The following is a 25,571-nucleotide window of genomic DNA, read 5'->3' on the forward strand; positions in this document are numbered from 1 at the left end:
ATCAGAGTGGCGCAGCGGAAGCGTGGTGGGCCCATAACCCACAGGTCCCAGGATCGAAACCTGGCTCTGATAGTCTATAGACTTCCATAAAGTTGTATAGAATATTTCATATATATAAAATTTTATAGTTTTTTAATACAATAAGGATGGAAAAGATTCACTTGTTTTCTTAGTTAAGGACACACGCAATCCAACACTTGTTTACACTTCAAAGTATCTTTTAGGGTTAGGGTTAGAGTTTTTAGCTCAACTGACACTATTGTATATGTATATATATCTCACAACCAATAACCAATAAGTCTCGGATTTAAAAGTAAATACAGAAAGAACAATTTCACAATGGCTATTAACTTTATTCCATCAAACTCTCAGTCCATCACACACACTGTAGAATTATTAACTTTATTCCATCAAACTCTCAGTCCATCACACACACTGTAGAATTAATTTTAGCAAACCCTAAAAAAACAAAAAATTGATCATATTGGGAGTTTCAAAGTTTTCAACTTTTTCCTTTCTTTCTTGAAAAAAAAAGAAACAATTATTTGAGAGAGGAAAAACCATTTTTCAAACTCACAGTGAAACCCTATCAAATTAATTAAGAGACCCTGTCAGCTGGGTGTAACATTCAGGTAAAAGGGACCATTCATTTTAATTTCCTAATTAAATATATAATAAAGTTTCAATTTTTATTCATAAAGAGAAAGAAAAAGAAAAAAATACACAAAAAATGTAAACAGTAATTTATAATTTGGTGAAATTATACGTTTTAATGATGCTTTTTATAAACTTGAGTTTTTTTTGACAAATTAGCAAAGCAAATCTCAATAGATGAGAGTTTAATTACATCCAAAAAGAAAAACAAGTTTAAGTTCATCATCCAGTATAATATATTCTCGTCGACTTCCCTTCCACCTTCTCCCATTGATATAAATTTGAATTATGTGCTTCTTTAAACCCAAAATTTCGAAACTAAATTTGAATAACTTTGACGAAGAGACTAAATAATTGTAATTTTTGAAAATTAAATTTGGTTTTTTCTTTCTTTCTTCTGCAATGGAGATGGAGATATAAAGTAGAGTTCAGCTTTTTGACTGGGACTCTTCCAATTGTTGCAGTTGTAGCTGCAGTTCACTCTATATATAATCTTCTCAATTATTAATATCATTAATGTTATTATTTTGGTTTGGGATTCCCATTTTATCCATTCATATATAGAAGTACTGAAAAGAAAAGAAAAGAAAAGTCTCCTTCCCTCTCTCTCTCTCTCTCTCTCTCTCCAAAACAGCCATAGGAATATGATATCTTTGTAGGGTTTAAGGTTTTTTTCCCTCTTCATGGCTTCCCCAGTTCTGTTTGGACAATATGCCAACTTTTTTTATTTATGTAAATATATACCTACACACATATACACATATGTGTGTAATGTATGGATATATATGTGTATATATATGCTCTTGAGTTAAATTGAAAAGCTTTCCCCTTTTAACTTTTTAGGTACATATAATCATGGTTTAGTTTATTTTTAGTTTGGGACTCTCTGTATGTATACTTTGATATTGTGAAAATGGTTTGTTGGCTTGTTACAAAAGTATAATGGCTTGTGAGAAAATAACACATGACTCGACCGACAAAATTTAGTTTGATTTTCTTGAAGAGATACTTTATTAACGGGAGTATGTGGTGTGGGATGTTGAAACGAAATAGTAAAATCTTTCGAAACTTAATTATGAAAAAGCTTCCACACATCTTTGGGAAGATATCATTTAGTCTGATTTTTTTTAAAGAGATTACTTTATTGACGAGCGTATGTGGTGTCTGTGGCTGGAGAGAAACAGTAGAATATATTTCAAGACTCTTGTTATATGGAAAAACATCCACATATTTTTGGGAGGATATAATTTATCTCATGCTATAGATTTGTATTTTTGTCTGACTTTAAACTCGACTCTAGCTAGCTCTTTCCATATGTAAACACTTTTTTGGATTACTATGCACTATCACTCTATGAACTTGTCAACCTAATTATGATCTTTCGACCATTAGCATATCTTGTTATAAAAAGAAATAACAAGACTACGTGAGAAAATAATTTTACTTCCCAATATTATAATAATAGATGTATTAAACATTTCTCGTATAAATACACTTATGTATATTATATTTGTCCTTTAATTAATACAAACGCTGGTTATTTTTGCGAGAAATTATTACATGGTATCAGACTTTTAACTATACCTTATCTTTTCTCTTTCGTTTTTGCCTTCGTTATTCGTTCCTCGACGAATTATTTCGAAGACGAAATACATTAACAAACAAAAGCAAAAGCATAGTATAAGAAAGCAAGTCGATCAAATTAGGGCAATAGAAGTAGGCCTTATAGGTTGTGTGAAGATCAATAAATTTGAGACTTTGGTCCACAAGGTCGGCGATGACCTCATCATCATCTCTTTGATTTGAAGAAATTTTCTAAAAAATATGTTTGAAAAATTGAATTCATTCATCAAATTAAACTTTTGGTTTGTTGATTGAAAAATTAATCATATAGCCCATCAAAATCAAACTCATGTTCAACTTTGATTAATTATATTCATATTCCAAAAGGGAAATTAGGGTTAGATTATGTGTGTGTGTATATATATTTATATTTAATCTTCTCTCTCTCTATTCTTAAATACATTTTGGGAGGAGATATATATTGTTTTTGTATTCCATTTTAATCATAATTAAAGAATTGAATACACATTTATTGAACATAATAATTCCTAATTAAAATTGTGATGAAACTTATGGATATATAATTACCAACCTATAAGCTCTACCATTTTAATTTTCCACCATACAATATACATAGATTATTGCAAAATATACACAACATATAGTCTATATATAATTTTATACCCAATTTCCCAATGTGTGTCTCATGTGTCAATATTTTCTTTTGTATTAATGAAAAAGTTGTACTTGATAAGGAAACTATGCAACCTTCCAACGTGTAATAGGTTATAATAGAAACTAAATGACGTTACATGATCTAAATTAAAGTCTACGAATGACTTCATCAACTTGATTATACAAATCGACTGCTATCAACCAAAAGGCTAGGTGCTGATCAAACCTGATCTCCATCCCAAAATGTTATTAATTTATCAAAGAGGACGTAACACTCAACTAATTGACGTCTATATTTGTTAGCAACCACAAAGAGTTGGTAGTTTGAACTCTTCTAGCTATACTAAGCTTAAAAAACCCCTACAAATTAACAACTTTAACAACTTAAGGTTATTATTATTTTTCCCTCGAGTAAATAACTAAAAAGAGGTAGCGTTCTATTCACATCCGAACGAAATCCTTGAATCCATAGTAGACTCATTATATATATATTTTAAACCCAAATTTAACAACTTTAAGATTATTGTTGCAAGAAGGGATTGAGTAAATTAGACCAATTTAGAGGCTATGACATCTCTAATACTCGGTATATATGCGTTTGACGAATTTTGCGCGTATTCGTGACGTAAACATTAAGATATGGTTGAACAAGACAACCCTCTAGAATTTGCTTTTGGAAGATGAGAAAAGATGGAGAAAAATTAAACCATATATAATTTATAAAGAATGATCATATATAGCATGAATTAAAAATTGAAAGTTTTGAATTGATAATAATAAATACAAAATTCAACAACTTGTGTGCTCTTTGTGAAAATCTCACTGCCCACCATATCTCTATTGCATGCCTGTGGTCCTTATTGGCATTGAGTTGGATGCCTTTAAATTAAAAGAACCTACAATTGGTCCATCATCTACTAAGTTGAAGGGAGTTGCTATAGCTTTTCTATCTTCTAATAATCCAATTCATATATATCCTCAACTCTCTCCAAAATATATACCTAATTACACACCACACCTTTTGCAAAAGAAACACAAAATTTGAAACCCTAATTTCTTGCCTCTTTCCCTTTTCTCAAGTCACAATTATGCACTAACTTTTAGTTACCCCTTTCACACTATTATTGCTTAAAGTGAGTAGTTATAAGCACCTCGACCTATACCCTAACGATGATCTCGACGGGTAGTTTGACAATAATTTTGCTTTTTTAGAGATATAAAACTTTAAAGACATAAACTCATAACTTCTAATTACTAATTGAGATATTCGAGTGCGTTTAATGATCTCATCTTATCTTCTCTCTTGTTAATGTTCGATGAAAATATGAACTTATGCTTTGATCATTTAACAAGCACATAGTAGATTTTTTTTTTGCCCTAGTCACTTTTTGGTGATTATCATTTCTTTTCAATAATAATAGCTAGGTGTGAGCATCGGTAATTTTTCTTTGGGTTGCAAGGATTTTTTGCTTATATCAAAATTAGTAAGATTATTGCAAATTTAGTTCGTATTTTTGGAGAAAGTTAGAGTTTATATAAGTTTTCTATCGTTTTTTGGTTCGATAAATGGTCTCTATGGTAGAGATCGATTTCAACCCTAGTGACTATATAACAACTAAGTTCTAATTATAAATCAATAAGAACTAAACTATAAATTTATCTAAATTATAGGACCAAGTTTACTCTATTAACCCTTTTTCTGAAGCTTCAGAAAGTGTATTTAAAAAGTAAAGAAAATGTGAAAAATGAAACTTAACTATATCTGAGCTGCCTAACTTCAATTACTTTCATAGTATATATAATAATTTATATATTTAGTCTTTCTCCAACCAGCAATTTTGAATTGAAAGAGAATTTTCAAACCAACCCCAATATTGAATTTGAACATATAAACACACACACACTTCCAAAACCAAATCTTGTGAAAAATAATTACAAAACAATGAAGATTTTTAATTTGCATATATACTAAAATGTTAAGAGGACAGTAAATACAATCTAGGGTTTTGATATATATATATAGTAATTAAGTTTATGTGTCTTTTCTTTTAATTTGGATATATATGTAGTACTGAGCCTATAGCTTAAACTAGGGCATGCATTCTTCAACTCATATGATGTAATTAAACAAACCAATAAAGCTGTTTGTAAATGCTGAAAAAGGTTAGCTCTTTTACTTTCTTTTCCCTCCTTTGGTTTAATTTGTATGGTCCCCATGGGGAAGAATACATTTTATGTATTATTATTTAGTGATGAGAGTTAAAAATATTTATACCTTATTTAAATTTCCCATTGGTACTGTCATATACTGATGGATAATTAATGATTCAAGTTGGTAAAATTAGAAACCAAAACTTTGAATTCTAAAATTCACATACTCGAAAAGATCTCGGGCGTATGATGAAAGTGCTTAAGAATGTGTACGTAAACCTTATCAAAATAATTTAGGTGCGTCTATTATTGATCCCGCGGCCCTTAGTATATTGTCAAAAAAATCAGTAAATGTATACGACAACTCGGAGTATTGTTTTTTTTTTTTTTGGTAGTTTCTCTTTTCATACCCCAAGTGCAAAACTATTTAGTCATATTATAGTTTCCATTTTAGAATAAATTCTCTAAATCTGGGATAGATTTTGTATCCCTTTTGGATGTTTATATGAAGATATATCTACGTCGAAATGACGAAACTATCATTCGCACTAGTCTATGTTGTTATTTTATTGAGAAAAACCCTGCCACGTGGTCGAGAACACACCTTACCTTTTCCTTTTTCTATCTTTGACAATATATGCAATATGGTAAGGGTTAAATAAATTCTTGGCACCTTCTTTCCTTTACTCATCATATTGTCATTTCTTGTGTTAAAGTTTTGATTCCTTGCAAAGAAGAGAAGTTTTAAGAGTGTAATTTACTCTTAAAAAAACTCATCTTGTTGTGTGTTTCCTCCATCGGCGCAATATATAAAATCTCCCCCTTCTCCCTTCTCTTCTTCTTCTTTTTCTTCATCTTCTTCCACACAACCAAAGAAAAAGCTCATTAATTTGAAGGCCAACAACTGAAATTAGAGTTCAGAAGAGCTTCAGCTTTGGAGGTTTTGGTAAATTTCAAATAATGTAAGTTCATTATTTCCCTTTTAATGCACACACACAATTGAACTAATATTGTTTAAGAATATGGTTCTTTTATCTTGAAGAGCTTTCCCAATGGATCTGAGAGGTATGGTTTAACTATTCATTATATTCTCTTTAGAATTGAGATATTCGGCTGCACTCCTTACTGATGTATAGTTCTGATCCTTTCTACTTTCTTTCCATTTTTTCTTCTGTTATCAGCTTATACAAACTTGTTTTCTCTCAAATCATTACAGCTTGGATGACCCAAAAAAGCAAAAATCTCTTTGGATCAGTTGGGATTTTTTGAAGGATTGATTGATAAAATGGAGGGGAAAATGATGAACATTTGGTGATGATATATGAAATTATAAGGATATGTTGAGGAATAATTCAAAAGATCAAAAGGGGTGTGAAGCAAAAGAAGAAGGAGTATTAGTTAGAAGTAGTAGTAATAATAATAATGATGGAAAATACAGTTTCCCAAAGGCTCCAACAAGCAGTTCAAGACAATGGTCAGGATTCAGAAATCCAAGAATTGTTAGAGTTTCTCGTTCATTTGGAGGCAAAGATAGGCATAGCAAAGTTTGTACAATTAGAGGTTTGAGAGATAGAAGGATTAGACTTTCAGTTCCAACAGCAATTCAACTCTATGATCTTCAAGACAAGCTCAAACTTGGCCAACCAAGTAAAGTCATCGATTGGCTTCTCGACGTCACCAAACTCGATATCGACAACCTCCCCCCGCTCCAAATCCCCCCTGGTTTCTCTCCCTTCCACCAACAAATGCTCTTCCCTCAATACGTCGATCCTCATCATCATTATTACACTTCTTCCTCTTCTTCTTCTTCTTCCTCTTCTTCCTCTTCTCGATTTTGTAATTCCCTACCTCCTCCGTTTATGCTCGATGTGAAGAGTACTGATGCGTATCAAACGACAATGACAGTAGAAAAAACAAAGCTTTGGGATATGGATTTAGCAGTTTTACAAGACAAAGCAGGATCAGCGACGACCGCAGCAACGACGACGAAAGGGAAGTGGATTGATGGAAGTAATAATGATAGTAATAGTACTCAACAAGTAGAAGATTACAATGAGCAAATTTCATCACAAAAGCTCTTATCAATGGCTATTTGTTCTTCAAATTTACCCAACATGATGAACAATAACAACTCCACTCCTTACAATAATTACAACTCTTCTCATGATCATAATCATCGACAACAACCTTCTTGCTTATCACTTTCACAATTTGGGAACAATAATAATAGTAATGGAGTTTTTCCATCACAATTAGTTGAGACTGCAGCTCAAGGAAGTAATTCATCATCTTCAAGTTCTTCACTATTTTTCACTCCGTATGCTTCATATATTACCAATCCATTTGAAAGCCATATCCATTTCCTGAGCTCAAATTCTCATGCTTTGTCCAACCCCTTCATGTCTTCATCTCTCCATCCTTTTGCCACCTCACAAAACTTGAAACCCTTTCCACCTCCAAGTTTCAATCTCAAGCAGCTTTTTCATGCAGCTGACACCAATAATGCCGGTGGCAGCGCCGGCGCTGGCTCTTCCGCCAAAGACGGGGCGGCCGGGAACTCGTAGATCAGGATCGATGAAGCCAAGAAGCTAAAGGAGGGGATCACAATTATGTATCATCCCTAGCTAGTTCATCCTTAGATGAAGATCAGATCAAAGTTGTTCAATCTATAATAATATTTTAAAGTTTTCTTCAATTAATTCTCTCTAAGTCCCTTTTGGATTTGTTCAGAATACAAAAGTCTGATTGTTAGATGTAAACTCTCTTTAAATTAGATATTTGATATTTTTGAATATATACCATCAGTTGAATATATGTATACATTTTACTTTTTATGAATCAGTATCAAAGTTTTTGTTGATGAATATCAATTGATTAACATTGGAATGAATATTTCAATTCTACTAGTTGAGATATTTTGTTGCACGAGATTGATTTCAATTATATATATATCATTTCAACTTTGAAATATTTTATTTTAGTTTCTCAAGTTTATATTCACTTCAAAATTTAAGAAGTTTTTTTTTTCATCTTTAATTCATAGATAAGATTTTTGTGTATGTTTGTATGAACAAACACATTCGGAAAACAAACATGGAGTTAGGGTTTGTTCAAAAAATTATATAAAGGGAAACGAAAAATTGGGAACATGAGGTTGAAAAGAAGAAAGGAAAATATATATGAATGTTCATTTAGACAATTTGTTCACATAGATGGACTACTATCTTTGGCAGTTACACACTTAATTATTAGGGTTCAAGTACTATACATTGCAATTGCCCTAACAACTAACGGGTACTGATTGGGTCGTCGACATTTAAGTATGTAAAGTTTGGAGCTCTAATTTTAATAGTTGGTGTTATTTTCGATCATTATAACCTAAATTAATTATTAGCGGATTAATGTGTTACTATTTCAAATTTTTACTCCTTACAAATGCTTACTATTTTGCATTCATCTTCTATTCTCACTTTGTTATATTGTGTTTACTATTTTCTACTAGACTAAACATATATACTAAAGTATCATAACCTACAAACTATAGTAATCAACTTGAGAACACACTTAAAAAGTGTAACCCTATACCCTTTATAAAACATTGAACAACAACTTAGCTTATACAACAAAAAGAAAGTACTTCCACACACAAGTTGATTAGTTGAGTTCTCTATTTGGCCAAATTTGTATTCCAATTTCATACATATATATTGATAGATAGAGACATTTTCAAAGATAGCAAAATGAACCAAAATATTAACTAGATTTTATCATGATAGATATTAATAGATACACTAATAGACTTCTTTCAACGTGATAATCTATTGTAAATATTTTTAATATTTCGCTATTTATAGTAATTTTCCAATATATATATATACACACATATATACACACACATACATGTATTTATTGTGGAGATAAAGAAAAAAGGGAATTAGAAGATTCTTATTGCAGCAAGAAAAAGGAAAAAAGGGGGAAATTTTTTAGAATGTTTTGTGAAGAGAAGTTTGTTTGATGAGAGAAAATGAGAATGAAAGATGAGAAAGAGATTGAACAAATAATTATATGTCTCTCAGCCAACAACATTGGTCACAATTAGATCCAACACAAAACATATATATATATATATATATATATATATATATATATATATATATATATTTCATATTCATATATATATGTGTGTGTGTATGTATGTTTATTTATATTTATCCTAAAATCATATTTGTTTTGTTGTATTATATTGGACAAATTCTCTCCACTGTCACTATCCCCATCAGTTTTTCTTTCTTTCTTTATATATATATCCTTTTAATTTGCCTCTACCAGTTGTGGTCCTCTTCATTCTATGATATGATCTCTCTTAGCTTGAAAGGAAAAGAGAAGGGGAATTCAATTTTATTGGTCAACAATATGTTTTTTCTATGGCAAAGATGAAACATCCGGATCGTTATTAATAGCAAATTAAACAACGTTTAGATCGATGAAAACAACATATGTTTAGGTATGTTCTATCTAATAATGTATGATAAATTTTGGTTTGAACTCGATTTGACTTTTGAATAATGGTAAGTTGTTGTTGATTTGAAATGGTTAATTATTTGTTAGAAAGGTCAAAGGATTTGCTATCGCGATTGAACATTTACTCGGTTAAATTATAAATTAGTTTTTTATTTAGGAACGAATGTGTGAATTTTAGTTTTGTATCTAAAAAATCTTGGTATGTTCTCTCAAAATATACCTTAGTTTTTGTTGAGATTTTAAAATAATAATGAAATAGTAACATATAATAACATAAGTATGGTTAGAAACAACTAAAAAGAGCTTATAATAAAAACTTTAATTAAAATATAAGTAATTAAGTCTACTTTTTAAACTTTTTTTAGTTTGTATATCTCTGGAACATAATTGTAACGATCCAAACCTAAGATTCAAATCGAGATTTGAAATTTGAATTTAAAAATTGATGGTCTCGACATTTTCCTATGAAAATTTGTCTTTACAAACTAGCATAAATCTTTTCAACATGCTTTCCTACGAAATTTTCAGAAGATTACTCTTGATTGAACCACTAATAATGAAGGTGAACCCGTGTTGTTATAAGTAGTAACTTTCAATTCTTTCAATTTTTTCTTAACTATGCTTTCATGACAGTCTTTCTCATTTAGAAGTGATATCAGTTTATTCATGTTCTTCTCCTAAACTCATGACATTCCACTAATACAAAATTGATAGTTAAATTAAATATAAAAGTGTGTGTATGTATATATATAAATAAAAGTATTAGATCTAATATAAGCTTAATTTTTTCTTTTTTGTAACAGAAAAAACTTAATTATAGAAAAGCAAGTACAAAACTGTACTAAGATCAACTAACCAACACTAAGAACAGATGGTGCATAAAAGAAACTGTATGGGTTATTCAATTATCAAAGGGTAACACCCAACCTCGTATTGATAGAAAAGAAAAAAATGTTGAATGTTTTGAGTCAAATGGCAAAAACTTTTCAGCTTTTCACACACACTTCCTTCTTCTTTCTTCTTTTGTTTTGATTTATGATGAAGTTTCAAAGAAAAGAAGATTCAATTAATTAATTCTTTAAAATTGAGAGGAAACAAAATCAAAATTACAATACCACAAGCAAAAAAGACCAAATGATCATGGAATACGGTAGGTTGATGATTAAGAAAGCATGGCAGCCTTTTTGAAGGGCAATGGCCAATTATTGCTTTGGCTTTGGGCTTTTCTTTGCATGCTGTGAAGGCATGGGGATTGATGCCTTTTCCCATCTCATTTCTCAGAAAATAGTGTGTGACCACTCCCTCATTTCCCTCCCTTCTCTTTCGTGTTAAAGAAAAAGGGAAAAAAGGACTACAAATCTTATCTACAAGAAGTCCAGTTCATCTTGGTTACTTTATATATTTATCTCAGGTTTTTTTCTTTTTGTTCTTTTAAGTTCAACAGTTGCAGTAATAGAAATCAAACAACTCACAGTATAGTAGTTGATGTATTATTATATATCCACTAAGTTATGTTCATATAGAACCAATCATTCTATTACAAAAATAGCCTATATTTGTTGTGGGGGATCTCCTTTTTATAACAATAACAAAGGAAACTCAAAAGCTTCTCCCTTTTAACTTAAGCTTTTTGATCTGCTAGACTTACCTACAAAAGCTTATATCCATTTGTTTTACCTACAAGTTACTTAAGAAGAATAGATGAATGTACTTGAATGAAACAAGTAACTGTTGGAAGTGCAAAGGTGAAAGAATGAAATAGGAACAAAGTATTTTCATTGATTTTGATTCTTGTGGTCAAGTATATTGCACAACCAACCAGCTCAGAACTAATTATCACAAATTATTGAGCTTTACACCAAAAAAATAGGGGATGAAAGAGCAGATGTTTATGTTTTCACTGTAAGAAAGTAAATATCAAGGATGGAAAACTAGAAGGAATGCAAGCAAAACTAGCCAATGCATACCCCTATAGTTTTGTCTTCCAAGATTCCGTTTCACCAAACAATGATCTCATTAACCAAGTCTTTGAATATTGACCGCTCGACATCTAACACGACATCATAGACATCACCCTGGAAATCTGTCCAGCTCCTTGATTGGTGCATCAGATCGTCTTGCAGAATGCTCATTGAGTCATCCTTCATGTCGTCGAAGTTGCATCTGAACTTCTTAGCTTGAAACTGTTCTATTTTATTACACAATTGCTTCAAAATCTTTTGCCCACTAAAACCTTCTTTTGCAATCTTTGTTGGTTTCAACCATGGCTCAGGAGAACCACCATCAATGAGAGCCAAATTTTCATTTAGTATCTCATTTACAGCATCAAATATGAGCTTCCTATCACATTTCTCCCTGTTTGAATAGGAAGCTCTTGCTGGGCTGAACCCTTCTTTTGGCGGTAGGCCACCCACCTTTGTTTTCTCCAAAATGAAGAATAACTCTGGATCGATGGGATTACCATTAGGATGAAGCTGAAATGTGGTCAGGTCAGAGCCTAGATCTCGCAGTAGAATACCGGAAGCTAACAATATCTCCGATATGTATATGTGATCTCGACTAGTATTCTCACACAACAATCCGTTATAATCTTTTTCTCCTTCACCATGATGCAAGTTTAAATATCCAAGCTTCTGAGTCAGATCTCCAATATTTTCAAAATTCATACTGTCGATCTCCACATTATGATTTAAAACCAAAGGATTTACAAAGATGTCATCTGAAGTGTTGCCCTGGTCTTCACTGCGCCTCTCAATAGAATCTAGCGAATCATCACCTATGAAACACCAAGTCATAGAGTAAAATCAGATGAAACAAATAAAATCACTAAGGCAGTTTAATTGAACTAATAACTTCTGACAAAGCAGCTGCCATAGATGGTTGAATAACAAGAGTTTACCATGAAGTGAAATCGTAATTTTTTTCACAGGAGATGTTTCATCATCTCTATATAACGAGCCATCGAGGACAGAGACGGGACTGGGGTGCTCTAGTGCTATAGCATCTTGTTCTACCGTCGACCCATCTTCTCTACTGGCCACCATTGATAACTGATCAAGCAAAAATATTACTCAGAGATGAGCATTTAAAAGATGAATGAAAATAAAACCAACACAAGAAGAATACCTTTTTAACTGAGCAAGGTGTTAAGAGTTCAACAGTCTCCGTGGCTTGTTGGCTGTCATCAATCTCGGTTGATTGCGTGCTGCTAGTCACCTCAACATCCATCTTTGAATCCAAGGATAAACTAGTATCTGATCGTTGGGTCATGTCATCACTTTGGTAACTCAAAACTCCTGGTTCATTGTTCATTTCACTCGATTGATCATCACACTGTCTTATATTGGAAGACTTGGGTTTTATCTTTCCACAGTGTGAACTCGAATCTGTCTGCTTCATTTTCCTTTTGGATTTGTTTGCATCAGATTTAGGGGGATGAGATCGTTTCTCCACCTCAACCTTCCCATGTCTCAGTCTTGGACTGACAGAATCTGAACTTTTAATTGAGTTTGTGTTTCTTTCTTTAGGTGCAAGTTGAGGTTTTGAAGAAGTTTGAGGCGATCGTAAATTTCTAGAAATTGATTTCTTCTCATGGGTAATGGCAGCAAGATTCTTCTGTGTGCTTTTAGGAACACGTGCTCTGATTTCGCCATTGTTAGAGCCCTTTTTATTATCCTGAAATCCTTCATTTTGAAGCTTATGAGGAGCAGGAAAGCGATCCATTTGAATCACTGAGGTTGATGTAACTGATTTTTCAACAGGTTTAGCAGGTCTCATGATGATAATTGGAGATTCATATGCCTTCGAATAATTAGGTGCACTAGAAGTGGAGGAGGTAACAACTACACTGCTCCGTCTGTTTCGCTGGCTCATCAACCTGGTTTTTTGATTGGGACTAGAAGAAAATGGTTCTTGGTTCCTTTGAAGTCCAAAAACTGAAGTTCGCTCTTCGTTTCTAATTTCTGATAGTGCCCTAATTTGAATTGCCTCAAGTAGCTTTTTAAGTGATCTCAGATCCTTACTGGATTGTTCAAATTCAAGATCTTTCAGCTTCATCTCGAGTTCACCATGAACTGCAGGGGTGGAGCTTTGTCCTGGACTTTTTACATGCCTAAGAGCTGTGCTTTTAGTAACTCGAGTTCCATCTAGCTTCCTCCAAGGTGCAGTTTCAACAGGGAGCCTAGAAGTTTGAATAGGTTTCCTAATCAAATCATTATTTTTTCGCCTTGGTGAAGTTGGGCATTTAGATAAGCTTTTATCGGAGGCAGATATTTTCAGGTTTCTAGATTCTAATGATTTTGCCAAAGTTTCACCACAATATTGAGTATCTGCAGACGAAAATGTATCAGGCAATGTTTCTAGACCCATCAATTTTGCTACAACACTAGGCAGCCGCTTCTGGTTGCCCGAAGAATGATGTAGGTCGGAGGATTCATCAGTAGAGCAGCTAGTATTTTGAAAATTCCTACATGCCGAAGCCTCCCTGCTGTCTAGTGAGAGTCTAGGGAGCTCTTTCAATTTAGGGCTGGACTTGGGGTTTCTTGATTCAAAGGAGGATTGACTTCTTTCTCTACCATCATAAGAAAGCCGCCGCAAATCCCTTGAAAGTAAATTCTTTCCATGTGTTGCTTCAGTTTCACATGCTGATGTTCGACATCTCGTAGCTTCATTGAAGTTCCAGGATGCATCTTTTAGTTTAGCAAGAACTCTAAAAGACTCCTCAATATCAATTGTAACATCTTGTTTATGGTTTCTTGCAACCCTTGAAGAAACTTCTGCACATTTGGACATTGGAGGGGGTCTTGGAGAGTCTCTATGTTTTACACCATAACCAAAGTCATCAACGTCTGTCATTTTAACAAATGATGTTCTTACTTCTCTATGCATAGAATCTTGTACTACATGTTTGATATGGAATGGTTGCCTCTCTGAATAGCTATAGGTATTCAACGGGTCCAATGGCAACCCCATTGAGGGACTTTCAACAATATTGGTCCTGGAAAAGGACAAGGCTTCTAATTGTGCAGTTTTATTGCACTCCATAGAGGACAAAGATGATGAACAGGAGGAGAGAGAGTCTCTGGATGATTCTGCAGGCATGCTTTGCTTGTCATTCACATTCTCATTCAGACTTGACTCCTGTTATGAAATAACTTTAAATCTTATCATTTACACAAACAGGCATGCAATATAACTAGTTTTAATATTAGGATCAATATGGGATTCGAGTAATAAGTCAGGAGTGAGATGATGTTTGAATTGATTGCAAAAGTATCTTTCCAACGAATGCATCTTCTGTTGCCATCAAATCAAAAGAAAAGTTGGCATAAGAAAATTAGGCTCTTACATTTGGTTTCTTTTGATGTACAGTACCAACCAAGTCACCAGGATTTGATTGGGAATGACCTGTAAAAGACAAGATTAGATATTGAGTGACATATAGAGTTCAAAAGTTTGTAAAAGCGGAGGAAAAGAATAGAAATGAAAAAAAAATGAGAGAATGATTTAATGGCATATGGATGAGGAACACTGTGACTGGAAATGCTTTGAAACAATACCTATAGTCAATGCCATATAGTTCCATACACGATTACCAGTAAAAAGATGAATGGGAGTTCAAACTTCAAACCAGAAGTAGTAATTGAAGAAAGTATTTCTTTTAGTATCTTTTCCATGGTTTTCATGATGAATTTGACATATTTACAAAAATAAGCAATTCAGCATTTGAGTGCAAAAAAATCTGACAGACAGACAGATCATAAAACCTTACTTCCTTCTTTTGAGGCCAATTAGGACTCTTCGACATGGAAAGTAACATTCAAAACCATTGATGCATTGATCAGAGAGAAAATGGAGATAAGAATGAACATCAAATGTTGAACATATAAAAGTCCACGAGATAAGCAAAAAAGATGATTGTAAAACAACAGTTACAAGAAGTAAAAAAAGTTCAGATAATTACCAGGAGAAAGCCTCTTGTGACTAATTCGCCTCGTGGTGATCGCATTGTGACGATCAAATAGATTAAAAATACCAGTCATACATCCTATTTGCTTGCGCAAATCAGGGTTGTCATCTGCCAAGGAATGTAGAAGTTTTGCAGCCATATCTACTATTCACTTCTCAAATGACAAACAAAGTACACTCCAAAAGTTTCTCCTTAGACCTCTAAGATTGAACTTCCAGATAAAAAACTTACGGCATTTGAGTCTCGATATTGAGAATTCTGAGCTTCATTGTGATCCCAGAATATTAACCAACACATCAGTTTCTGGGACTGGAGTGTTCAACAAGAATCTGAATTCCTTCTCTTTCTTCTTGCCTCGCCTTAAATATGAGAAGTCTAAGCATAATCTAGGCTCCCCTATCAGTTTCAAAATGGAAAGAATAAAGGCTGTAATTTGCCTTTTCAACTCTGCTCAAGAAACTGGTATATAATAAAATTTGAAATACTTCCTTGTTTATACCATATATTAAATCAACAGATCTTTTTCCAGCTAATTACTTCTCAAAACACCAGTCTCTCTCAGATCACCACACTGGTTTTGCAATGCAAATCTTAATCCCACAAAATTTACCAATTGGGTATGCCATGGAATACTCCCAATATCATAATACTTCAAAGCAACAAACGAAAAAGGACACCTCTAGAGAATCAAACCAAGTAGAAGAAGAGACCCAGAAACTAGAATCATCTGATTTTCAAGGCAAATACAGAACATTCAGAGTATCAGCAATTACTTATAATGGGAAAGGTAAGAATCAAAGAGAAAACCGGTAATGGGAATTTTCACCCGGCGTCCTAGAATTAAATGTATTACTATAAGTGAGTATAAAAACAGGTAGAAGAAGCATGAATTGCATAACAATCAGAGAAGACTGGTCAACAAAAATAAAACAATAACAAGACGAGAGAGAGAGAGAGAGAGAGAGAAAGAGAGAGAAAAAAAATGTAACTAGTGGGTCAGATCAAATGTGCCCCAATCTAATCGGCCATATCTGAGGCATCCATGTGGAATGCGTATGTGGGTGGGTCTTAAACTGTCCAAATGTCCATGTGACTTTGTCAAAAACTCAAAAGAAGATAAAAGAATGAAGAACGGATCCCATTTAGTACTGAAAAACAGAGAAAATCAAGAAGAAGAAGAAGAAGAAGAAGAATATTCCTTTAACCTTCTCCTTGAGGTTCTTCAAACGGATCAGATTGTGGGTTTTTGAGGAGAATTCCAACAGTACAGTGAAGATCTGAGCTTTTGCTTTCCATTTTTATTCCCACAAAACAGATCATGTGGTTAATTGGGGAATTCAACAGGGTTTTATTTTTTCCAATCCATTGTGGTTGCTAGCTAAGTGTTTGCATATAATACAAATTTTTTGTGGACTTCTTGTACAAAGTGTGGGGCTCAATTTCATTCCCAACTTAATGAATGAAAGATCCTTATACTTCTTTTTTTCATTCTCATAGCTTTCATCTATTCATACTTTTTGGTCTCATTCACATCTCATTACTATATTTTCAATTTGGTTGGTGTGATTTGTTGATTAATTATAGATTAAATGGTATATATCCTCAAACTCCCACCATTGTTCTCAAAAGAAACTTTCTTGTTTCAAAAGTTGCAAAAATGTTTCGAAACTATTATCAAGTATGAAAATAGATTCAATGGTGTTTAGATCTAATGTTTGTTTTACATCTCAAGTCTAGTCCAACATTCTAATAGAATCATATTGGTAGTTCAAAACAATCATAAAAAGTCAAGACCGATATTACTAAAATATACATATATTTTTTTTCTTTTTGAATACAACAACGGCAAGTTAGAAAATTGAACTTCTTAATAGGTACTTTTTAAATGAAGGGTGAAGTTTACCTTTTTTTTTTCTTTCAAAATTTTAACCTTCAGTGAAACATTCGGAATATGATATCATTTTTGAGTTATCATCATAATCTCCTTCTAAGTTCATGTTTGGTTGATAAGTTTATAGATCTATGTTAATAAAGCTTACATTTAACACGTGACTACAAAAAATGTTTAAAATTTTTCTCAAGAGAGTGAATTTAAAAGAAATGTTTTAATTTATTTTAAAAAGCAAATTTCACTATTAGAAAAAGTAGTTATATTATAGAAGAGCATATTAATAATTTGAAAGCCTCATTCTTCAAAAGAAAAAATCATATGTAGCTAAGACAAGGGTATAGCTGTCAAAGAGTTGCTACAAACAAACATGTCAAAGTTTTAAATTTTTAATAATACAAAGTGATGATGTAACGTAATAAAAAGAAAAAATACTCACATGTAATATTATATAGAAATTTCAATCCTCTTTAAATAAATATATATATAATCTTTTTTAGATTATTTTTACTAAACTATAAAAATTTTGGTAAACAAAATTTTTCGATCCACCACTAGACAATGTTAGTGGGGAGGGAATATAATAATAATAGCAATAGCTACTAAGCACTGCCAATGTTCCACATGCAGGCCATAATAATTAATAACTATGTACGTACCGAACAAACACAACATATCAATAACTTTATTTATATATATATAACATCATCATCAAACCATGTCTTTAATCTCTATTTTTTAAGTAATAAATATGTTATTATTTGGAGTAGTATAGGTGTATGATATCAATGGATTTTAGTTGAAATTGTGCATTTGACTGCATTTTCTTCAAAGTGGACGGTCATTTAGTAAAATAGTTATCAATTTATTGTTATTGATATGAATATTGTTAATCATTACCGTTTGAAAGTGATGAGTTTGTCGCATTTGTTGTTAATTTTTCCATTAGGATCAAAAGGATAAAAATAAATAAGAAAACCCTATAGTTCTAAACAAAGGTGATTTAAAGCAATTCAATTATATTTGTAATTAAAATTCATTACAATCAACCATTAATAGAATCTCATTACGAATACACAAATTTTTCGATATGAATTAATAATATCAACTTAATGTACACAACCATCAAATTGATTGTTTCTTTTAATCAACTTTAAATCAATAATACTTTCCAATTGATTGTTTCTTTTAATCAACTTTAAATCATTCACTAAAAATAACAGTTTATTTGCTACCGAATACTCGACTAGAGAAGGGAGAAAAAGAAGACTTTAGCCCCCTACAAGCACTCAAAAATGTTGATTCAAATGCACATTTAATGTTTTTGGTATCCTAAAGATAAAGAATATGGTAATTAGTATAGAGCAAAAACCAATCATTTTGATCATATATAATAAACTAATAAAAAGGGGTAGGCGTGGTATGTTCAACCTGTGTTAGACAAGATGCAGTGACCAATCAAAGTCATTTCTCCACTTTTGATTTTTGTTGCCATTCAAAAATCAATTATAAACCATTTCACGTTGACACATCGATCATGTTTCGACAAATTGTCAGTGTATATATGCATTTAAACCATTGTCATATACATAAGTTGGAAGTTTAGCCAATTTGAACATAGCTAACTATGTAAAACAGGTGTGTTCGATCAAGTTGTCAAAAGTTTGAATATGCATATAACTTAAGAAAATACATAGAATCACAATCACATATTATAGGTCATGAATCAAAGTAATCTTAGCTCAACAATTGACAATACTTTATTTACTAGTTCCTAGAGATTAAAAGTTCAATCCTCTGTCACATCGTGTGATATAGTTTATAAGAATAACCTACTGACTTCGTAATGCTGAGTTTTTATTAATCTACTTTCATGATGAAACTTCTTAACCTCTAAAAACACTATATAGAAACTGTTATAACAGTGTGTAGACAGTTATTTTTCCAAAAGAACAATCACTTCAAAAAGAATAATTCAAAAGAGATAGATTTCAAAAAGAATCTCAATTTCAAGTCACATTCCATTTCCCACAATGATGACTTGGGATGAGCCTCTTCTCTCTTGCCAAGTGTGGCGATGAATAGCACTTATTGGGCCTTAACCGAGCTGTCATTTGGGCCCAGCCATGAGAAAGGGGACCAAAATGGGTCTCAACTGAAAAGCTTGTGGACACATAAACCATATATTTTCAACAAGAAGACATGAACATACCTGCTCCCTTGAATTGATCACTCTTTAGAAGCTGAGAGTCATGTCCGACGAATTCTCCCACATTTTTCAATATCAATCATCAGCAGAAGCTAATTGTGGCAGACATAAGAAATTAATATTTATTAGTAACGTTATAACGTATGCAAAAGCATGCGACCACAAGAATTTTCCTTTTTACATCAACAGAACACAGGAAATGCCTGCTGACAGACCTTCAATGATGACCTGAATTCAGAACCACATCAATATACTTGGATGCAGCATAGCCGAAATTCCCTTAATCACAAATGAAAGAAAAATATATTAGAAAAACATCCCTTTTCAAAAAAGAAAAGTTACTGTGTGACAACTTGTTATTGAACATGTGAGTAGTATGCACAAACGTACCTTGAATGCATCCAAGTATTTATTTTTCCTTTTAGAACCTGATAGAAGAAGTTTCAACGCAAGAAATGAAAGTATACGTCAAAGTCTTTTTTTTTTCTAAATGCAAAGATATATGAGATAATTTACAGGACAGAATTAACCTTCGTAAGCGACAAAATACACAACAAAAGTGTCTAAAACAAATGAAATTACATTGTCGGAACATTGCTTTGAATCTTCCATCCCCGCAGAAACAAATTTCAAACTACAAGCCGTAAACGTTTATACAAGTTACAAATACAATGCAACATTTTGACTAGAATAAACTCAATTTCTAGCTACGTATTTCTAGCAAGTAAAAACTCTCTGTGTGCTCGTAACCTACAACTAAATGTCAATATCATTAAGAAAAACGGTGAATGTGTACTCACCGGATTAGTTGTTGACAAAATTTGCCACAAAGAAACATAAAACTAACGAAGTATATAGAAGGGATATCAAAGGCTGGCTCTTCTAATCTTGAAAACTAAGCAACGGTTATCCAACTATGGCAGAGGATGAACTACTATATAGCAAATAATCATGTGAACCAATTTTTAAATATATGGCCACGTCTTTCATGAGACTAATCATCAGCATGTGGGAATCCTGTCGCAGAAACAATTCCAGATCATAAAAGCTACATATACTTGGGAAGTTAGAGCGGACTTCTCATATGTGAGCCAATGAACACCTACATCATCTTTCCCGCTCACTCTCTATAATCTTACGGTAGAATTTCCAAGATGGACTAGATTCAGATATGGCTTTTTGACCAAATGGATTCTGTTCAACATATTTTTTAACATTTTCTGCCGCATAAACACCCTCCAAATAAGTGCGAAGATCACCACCAGGCCCTGTGGAAGACTAAATGTTAAAGACATTGCCAAAAGATTGACAGTAACCATGAGAAAAGGAAAGGAAAATGAAAAACTGCGGTTAAAGAAGACACAAAAGATGGAAATTCAAAAAGCCTGTACATAATTGACCATCCAGGACATTAAGAAACATTCAGGGGTGAGTACTAGAGTCTAGAGCAAATACATACCAAAGAAAGTCAATAATCTTGTATATTCAAATATCATTTTAATTTTAAACTAAAAACAGATTAAAAGTATTATACCGAATGACAAATATATGTCTTTACAAGAATCTGTGACCAACGGTTATTCTTTATTAACTCAATTTCATAAAAGCAAGTACTTTTATGAAAATGATTGAAGATGACATTAAGAAAATATCCATAACCACTAAAAAGGGAGGAATTCCTAAAAGTTAAGATGCGTGAAAGTATTCCCAGACATGTCCAGCTACTTTCAAAAGAAGAAGAAGAAGAAAAAAGAGAAGATAATCTACACTCAACTGCATGCAACAATTCACCAATAATTTCAGCTCATTATGCATGTGGCACAGTTCTTACCTAATGATGTATCATCACTGTCCTTGTACCGATATGAAGTGGGAAATACAGCAGTATTAGCCTGAAAATGATGATAAACAAAGACAGAGAAACTATTAAATCAGCTTCAAAGCAATTGAAAGAGTTCATGTCCTCAAATGAAAAAAGAGTAGAGGTTTTCAACTAACTGGATTGCGCAGGGCCTTATACGGTGAATCATCCAACAATAAAGTATTTGACTCATGGAACTCCCCCTTTTTCCATGGAAGATTTGGTTCCAAATTTTCCCATATTTTTTTCAGTTCCTTCAGAACAAGGGGCTTTTTATTATTTTCAAGAGTGTTGAACCTTGTAGGAGTACAGTGTGATTGATCCTGCATCAACCATGTTAGCATTTTTGTAGAAGGCTAGAAGCATATGAAACTTGTTGGTGGGGAAACCAGATAATTGACGCAACCAAAAAAAAAATCAATAGGTTACATCACTTAGATTTAAGTTGTTGCTTGTTCTTCATTTACGAAGTGCCACAATTCTACGTTAATATACTTAGACTTGTCAGAGCTTTAGTTTTGGTCAGCTTGTGTATGCCACTTTTCAGTAAAAATAATATTCATTCTACCATTACTAACTTCACAATGTAGGCAAACTAATCTAGAAAAAATGGTTAAGAACATAAGCAATCTTAAAATGTAAAATGCAATCTCAAAATTCCTTAGAAGGAAAGTGATGTATACTCCTATTTTTGTGAAGCTATGACTTGGCTTACCCAGCAAAAAAGTAGCTTGTGTCTGGAATCTCTCATAAGAAACTTAACTAACATGTTCAGGTTCCTCCTGTGGAAAATAACACGAGATAAGACCATGAATAGTGTCAAGGCTATGATTTTGAAGCTAATGACAACATTACATATGTACCATAAAGAACGACAACTGGAAATCATATTTGAAACTATATTAATCGAAACAGAAATCAATTGACCAGATTTAGATTGAACTACCAGGTTCTCGATGACCATATCCCCACTTCAAATCTCTCAAAACAAAACTGTAGGAAGTCATCACAGAAGGGCCTCTTAAACACTGAAAAAGAGAGCATACGGCCAAGTAAATAATGGGTTTGACATTCATTAACATAAAGGCCACATCTAGATGTGTTTTCTTTCACCTGCTTTGCGTGATATAACAAAGTCTGGAGTATATCCATCTGGAAAATATGGAACAAAATCAACGAGCAGTCCATTCACATCAAGTATGAGAAGTTTTTTCTTTGAAAAACCAGATGCACTGATGTTATCATTTGTGGCATTACAGACCAACGAATGAGGAACCTTCTTCTTTATGAATTCCTCTCTCTCCTTCACATCTGATGTATGGGCACCACCATGCATACTCGTTGCACCCTCTTCATTTACACAGTTGAATGCAACATCTTTCTTAGTTTCTTTCACATGAAAATTCAAACTTTCTTCAAAGGTATCTGCAAATTTTCTCCTTCTTCGACCTTTCGTTATTGTTACCTCTCTTTTTCTTTTGCCAGGGGTATCATCATTGTTTGATTGAGCCAAGGAATACTTAGTCTCTGAGCAGTCATCATCTTCTTTAACCATCTTAGCATTTTCGAAATCTTTGGACTTCTTAGGACCTGCAACAACCATGGAACTTTCCTCAATATTTGCAGACACCAACTCTGTTTTTTCACTAATTGAGCAATCAACTGATTCTTCCAACAGAACACCATTCATAACTTCTACTACAAATTTTTTAGGGTGGTTATTTGTCTGCTCTTCATGAGAATGGTTCAATAGAGATACTTTATTTTCGTCCTCCATATTGGTTTCCAAACATTTTTTAGGGGATTCTAACGACCTTCCCTTTCTACGCCGCCGCCTTTTTTTCCTTGTCCTTTGGGATTCAACATGGCTTGAAGAAGCTGAATGATCCATAGTCTCTGTATGTTCATCATCTCTTTTAACCATAATAGTACCGTTCCCATCTGGATCCTTGGGAACTGAAGAATTTTCCTTTCCATCTGCCAAACAAAAGTCTACATTTGGGGAAGTAGATGTCTCGTCATCTCCTTTAAGAATTTTAACATTCAAGGGGGCCAAAACAGATATTCCAGTAGCTTCTCCACATTGTGAATCATCGTGCTTCTCCTGATTCTTTTCTCCTAACAAATTTACTTCTAACTGAGATTGCCTCATTTTTGGGTCCGTGTTCAAGCACATTCCATTTAGAGATTCTTGAGAAACATTATTTTCTGCTGAAGCATTATCTTCAGCAGGATTGCAACCTTTGTTATCATCTCTGGTGGTGTTACCTCTTCTTCTCTGCTTTCGTTTCCTTTTCTTTTCCAAACTAGCTTTTGCATCGCAAACAGCCATTTCCATCACCTGCTCTAAAGTCTAATCTATGATAGAGTAACTCCGCTGATGAAATGAATTTCAAAGGAAAAATCTGAACACTTCTAGAAACCTTAACATTCTCAGTCAAAAATCTTCCTTAACCAACATAATTCTGAACCGGTCTTCCTCAAAGCTTAAGACTAGTGAGCTTGTGAAATATGGTGTTAGTTATTCCAGAATTCCATCCTTTGACTTCGTTGTAAACTTCAATGGCAGCAGAAAAAAAAAAACATATGGAAAGACACCAAATGAACTCCATGAGACATAATTCCACCAGTTTTTCAATTGAAAATTGAAATAATTCTATATCAATGAAAACAAGAGAGATTTCAAAACATGTGATACATGGTCAAAAGTATATTGTATATAAAAATGGATCCAATAGTTATAAGCTCTCAAAATTTAATGGGCATGATAGTCATCTTTCATCTCCTTTGGGTTTGTGCGGCTCCAAGCCAATTAATTTCATATTATGAATGAATTATATCTTCTTCTTTTTTTTGATAAAATAAACGTTTCATTAATAATTGTAAACAGGGGAGAACCCTAAACACCAAAAGAATTACATTTGTAATAAAAAGCAAACCATTCCATTAGTGTAAAAACATTTCCCAAATACCAAAAATAAGTTTTCCCTGCCCGAGTCTAATCACAACAAACCAACAGATAACTCCCATCAGCCCATATATAATTTCAATCGGGAACAGAGGTAAACATAGAACAAATAAATTTTCCTAAAGAAAAATGGAACTTCTCAAATTACTAATATACGGTGAAATAACATTACAATCTAAGACAACAAAAGATTAAAAAAAAAGTAAGTTAAAACAACCCTTTCCAATTTTTCCATTACATAATCGAACATCTAAAATGGAACTTATTGTTAGCAAAATAAAAATCCTAAAGTCACGTATAGGTACACTGACATGCAAACAATAAAAATATAATGCACTCGAGGCATCTGTAAAATTCAAAGTAGGTCCCTAAAGGATAAGGTACACCGAAGTGCACCAGATATTATGAATTTATGTTCTGAACTCCTAATGACTCAATGCCCTTGTGCATATCCCCTATTCACAGTATTATCAACTGTTTTCCAGACCCAACAGAAGACTAAACAAACTAAAAGGAATCTCTTTCCTCCAATATCAAGACAACCGAATTCTTAAACAACCATGTCTCTGCTCCACCATATGTTGTGTAGCTCAGCCTCTAATTTTACACTTCATTCCCAACCGTAAAGACGAGAAGAAACATTAAGAACAGGAAGAAGAAGCCGAGAACACAAAAGAAAAAAACAGCAAATAATCAATGCGACAATTGAAGCAAAAAAAAAAATCAGGAAAAACGGAGACTAGAGATGAAAAAGAAACCTTGAGAAATTGAAAGTGGTCAAGATCTGAAATAAGAGCAAAGAATTTGGTTCGAATTTGCAAAAGAAGAAGAGAAGAAAGGATTTGAATGAGGAACTGAGAGAATTTTGAAGTAGAAGTTAGAACTCCCGCGAGCCGCCCCGCCCCGCCTCCTTGAGATTTTTTTTCATCGTAGGTTGCGACCTTTGGTATTTACCGAATTCGAAGCGTTTATTCTTGGATAAAGATAATCCGGTTTGGTTTTGTTAAATTCTCATTAAGGTTATACTATTCGTATCACCAAACAAGTGTTGTTCTCTTTTGTTTCAGGCTTTGTGTGTCATTTCTACCTTAACCTTCAAAAATAGGTTTATAT

The 25,571-nt window shown here is 33.0% G+C and overlaps 3 protein-coding genes and 1 non-coding gene across 8 annotated transcripts; 2 read left to right on the forward strand and 2 right to left on the reverse strand.

Moving 5' to 3' along the window:
- TRNAM-CAU lies at positions 1–72 on the forward strand. The gene has a single exon. It is a non-coding gene; the product is annotated as a tRNA-Met (tRNA).
- A 5,421-nt stretch (positions 73–5,493) lies between these two features.
- On the forward strand, positions 5,494–7,877 carry LOC101218680 (transcription factor TCP5). Its single transcript, XM_011650175.2, has 2 exons — positions 5,494–6,005; positions 6,260–7,877. Exon 2 carries the CDS (start codon positions 6,381–6,383, stop codon positions 7,605–7,607), a length of 1,227 nt encoding a protein of 408 aa, XP_011648477.1. The 5' UTR covers positions 5,494–6,005; positions 6,260–6,380; the 3' UTR covers positions 7,608–7,877.
- Positions 7,878–11,310: 3,433 nt separating this feature from the next.
- On the reverse strand, positions 11,311–16,976 carry LOC101219158 (protein LONGIFOLIA 1). 3 transcript variants are annotated; one of them, XM_031888565.1, is made up of 6 exons: positions 16,738–16,976; positions 15,527–15,928; positions 14,912–14,970; positions 12,691–14,703; positions 12,464–12,614; positions 11,311–12,340 (listed from the first exon to the last, which is right to left on the reverse strand). In XM_031888565.1, the coding sequence occupies exons 2-6, from the start codon at positions 15,669–15,671 to the stop codon at positions 11,562–11,564; spliced, it is 3,147 nt and encodes a 1,048-aa protein (XP_031744425.1). In that variant the 5' UTR covers positions 15,672–15,928; positions 16,738–16,976; the 3' UTR covers positions 11,311–11,561. The 3 variants fall into 3 exon arrangements, with proteins under 3 accessions (XP_031744425.1, XP_031744421.1, XP_031744429.1); XM_031888561.1 differs by having other exon boundaries at positions 16,032–16,976; XM_031888569.1 differs by having other exon boundaries at positions 15,527–15,640; positions 15,764–16,976.
- Positions 16,977–19,157: 2,181 nt separating this feature from the next.
- Positions 19,158–25,418, reverse strand: LOC101219396. 3 transcript variants are annotated; one of them, XM_031885589.1, is made up of 10 exons: positions 25,217–25,418; positions 22,604–24,047; positions 22,437–22,518; positions 22,206–22,272; positions 21,628–21,813; positions 21,461–21,521; positions 20,212–20,897; positions 20,020–20,057; positions 19,845–19,908; positions 19,158–19,721 (listed from the first exon to the last, which is right to left on the reverse strand). In XM_031885589.1, the coding sequence occupies exons 2-7, from the start codon at positions 23,826–23,828 to the stop codon at positions 20,737–20,739; spliced, it is 1,782 nt and encodes a 593-aa protein (XP_031741449.1). In that variant the 5' UTR covers positions 23,829–24,047; positions 25,217–25,418; the 3' UTR covers positions 19,158–19,721; positions 19,845–19,908; positions 20,020–20,057; positions 20,212–20,736. The 3 variants fall into 3 exon arrangements, with proteins under 3 accessions (XP_031741449.1, XP_031741447.1, XP_004138324.1); XM_031885587.1 differs by having other exon boundaries at positions 19,257–19,527; positions 19,633–19,721; positions 20,020–20,897; XM_004138276.3 differs by having other exon boundaries at positions 19,257–19,721; positions 20,020–20,897.
- Between the last annotated feature and the right edge of the window lie 153 nt (positions 25,419–25,571).

Source organism: Cucumis sativus, chromosome 1 (assembly GCF_000004075.3).
Source record: "Cucumis sativus cultivar 9930 chromosome 1, Cucumber_9930_V3, whole genome shotgun sequence".
Classification (NCBI taxonomy): Eukaryota; Viridiplantae; Streptophyta; class Magnoliopsida; order Cucurbitales; family Cucurbitaceae; genus Cucumis; species Cucumis sativus.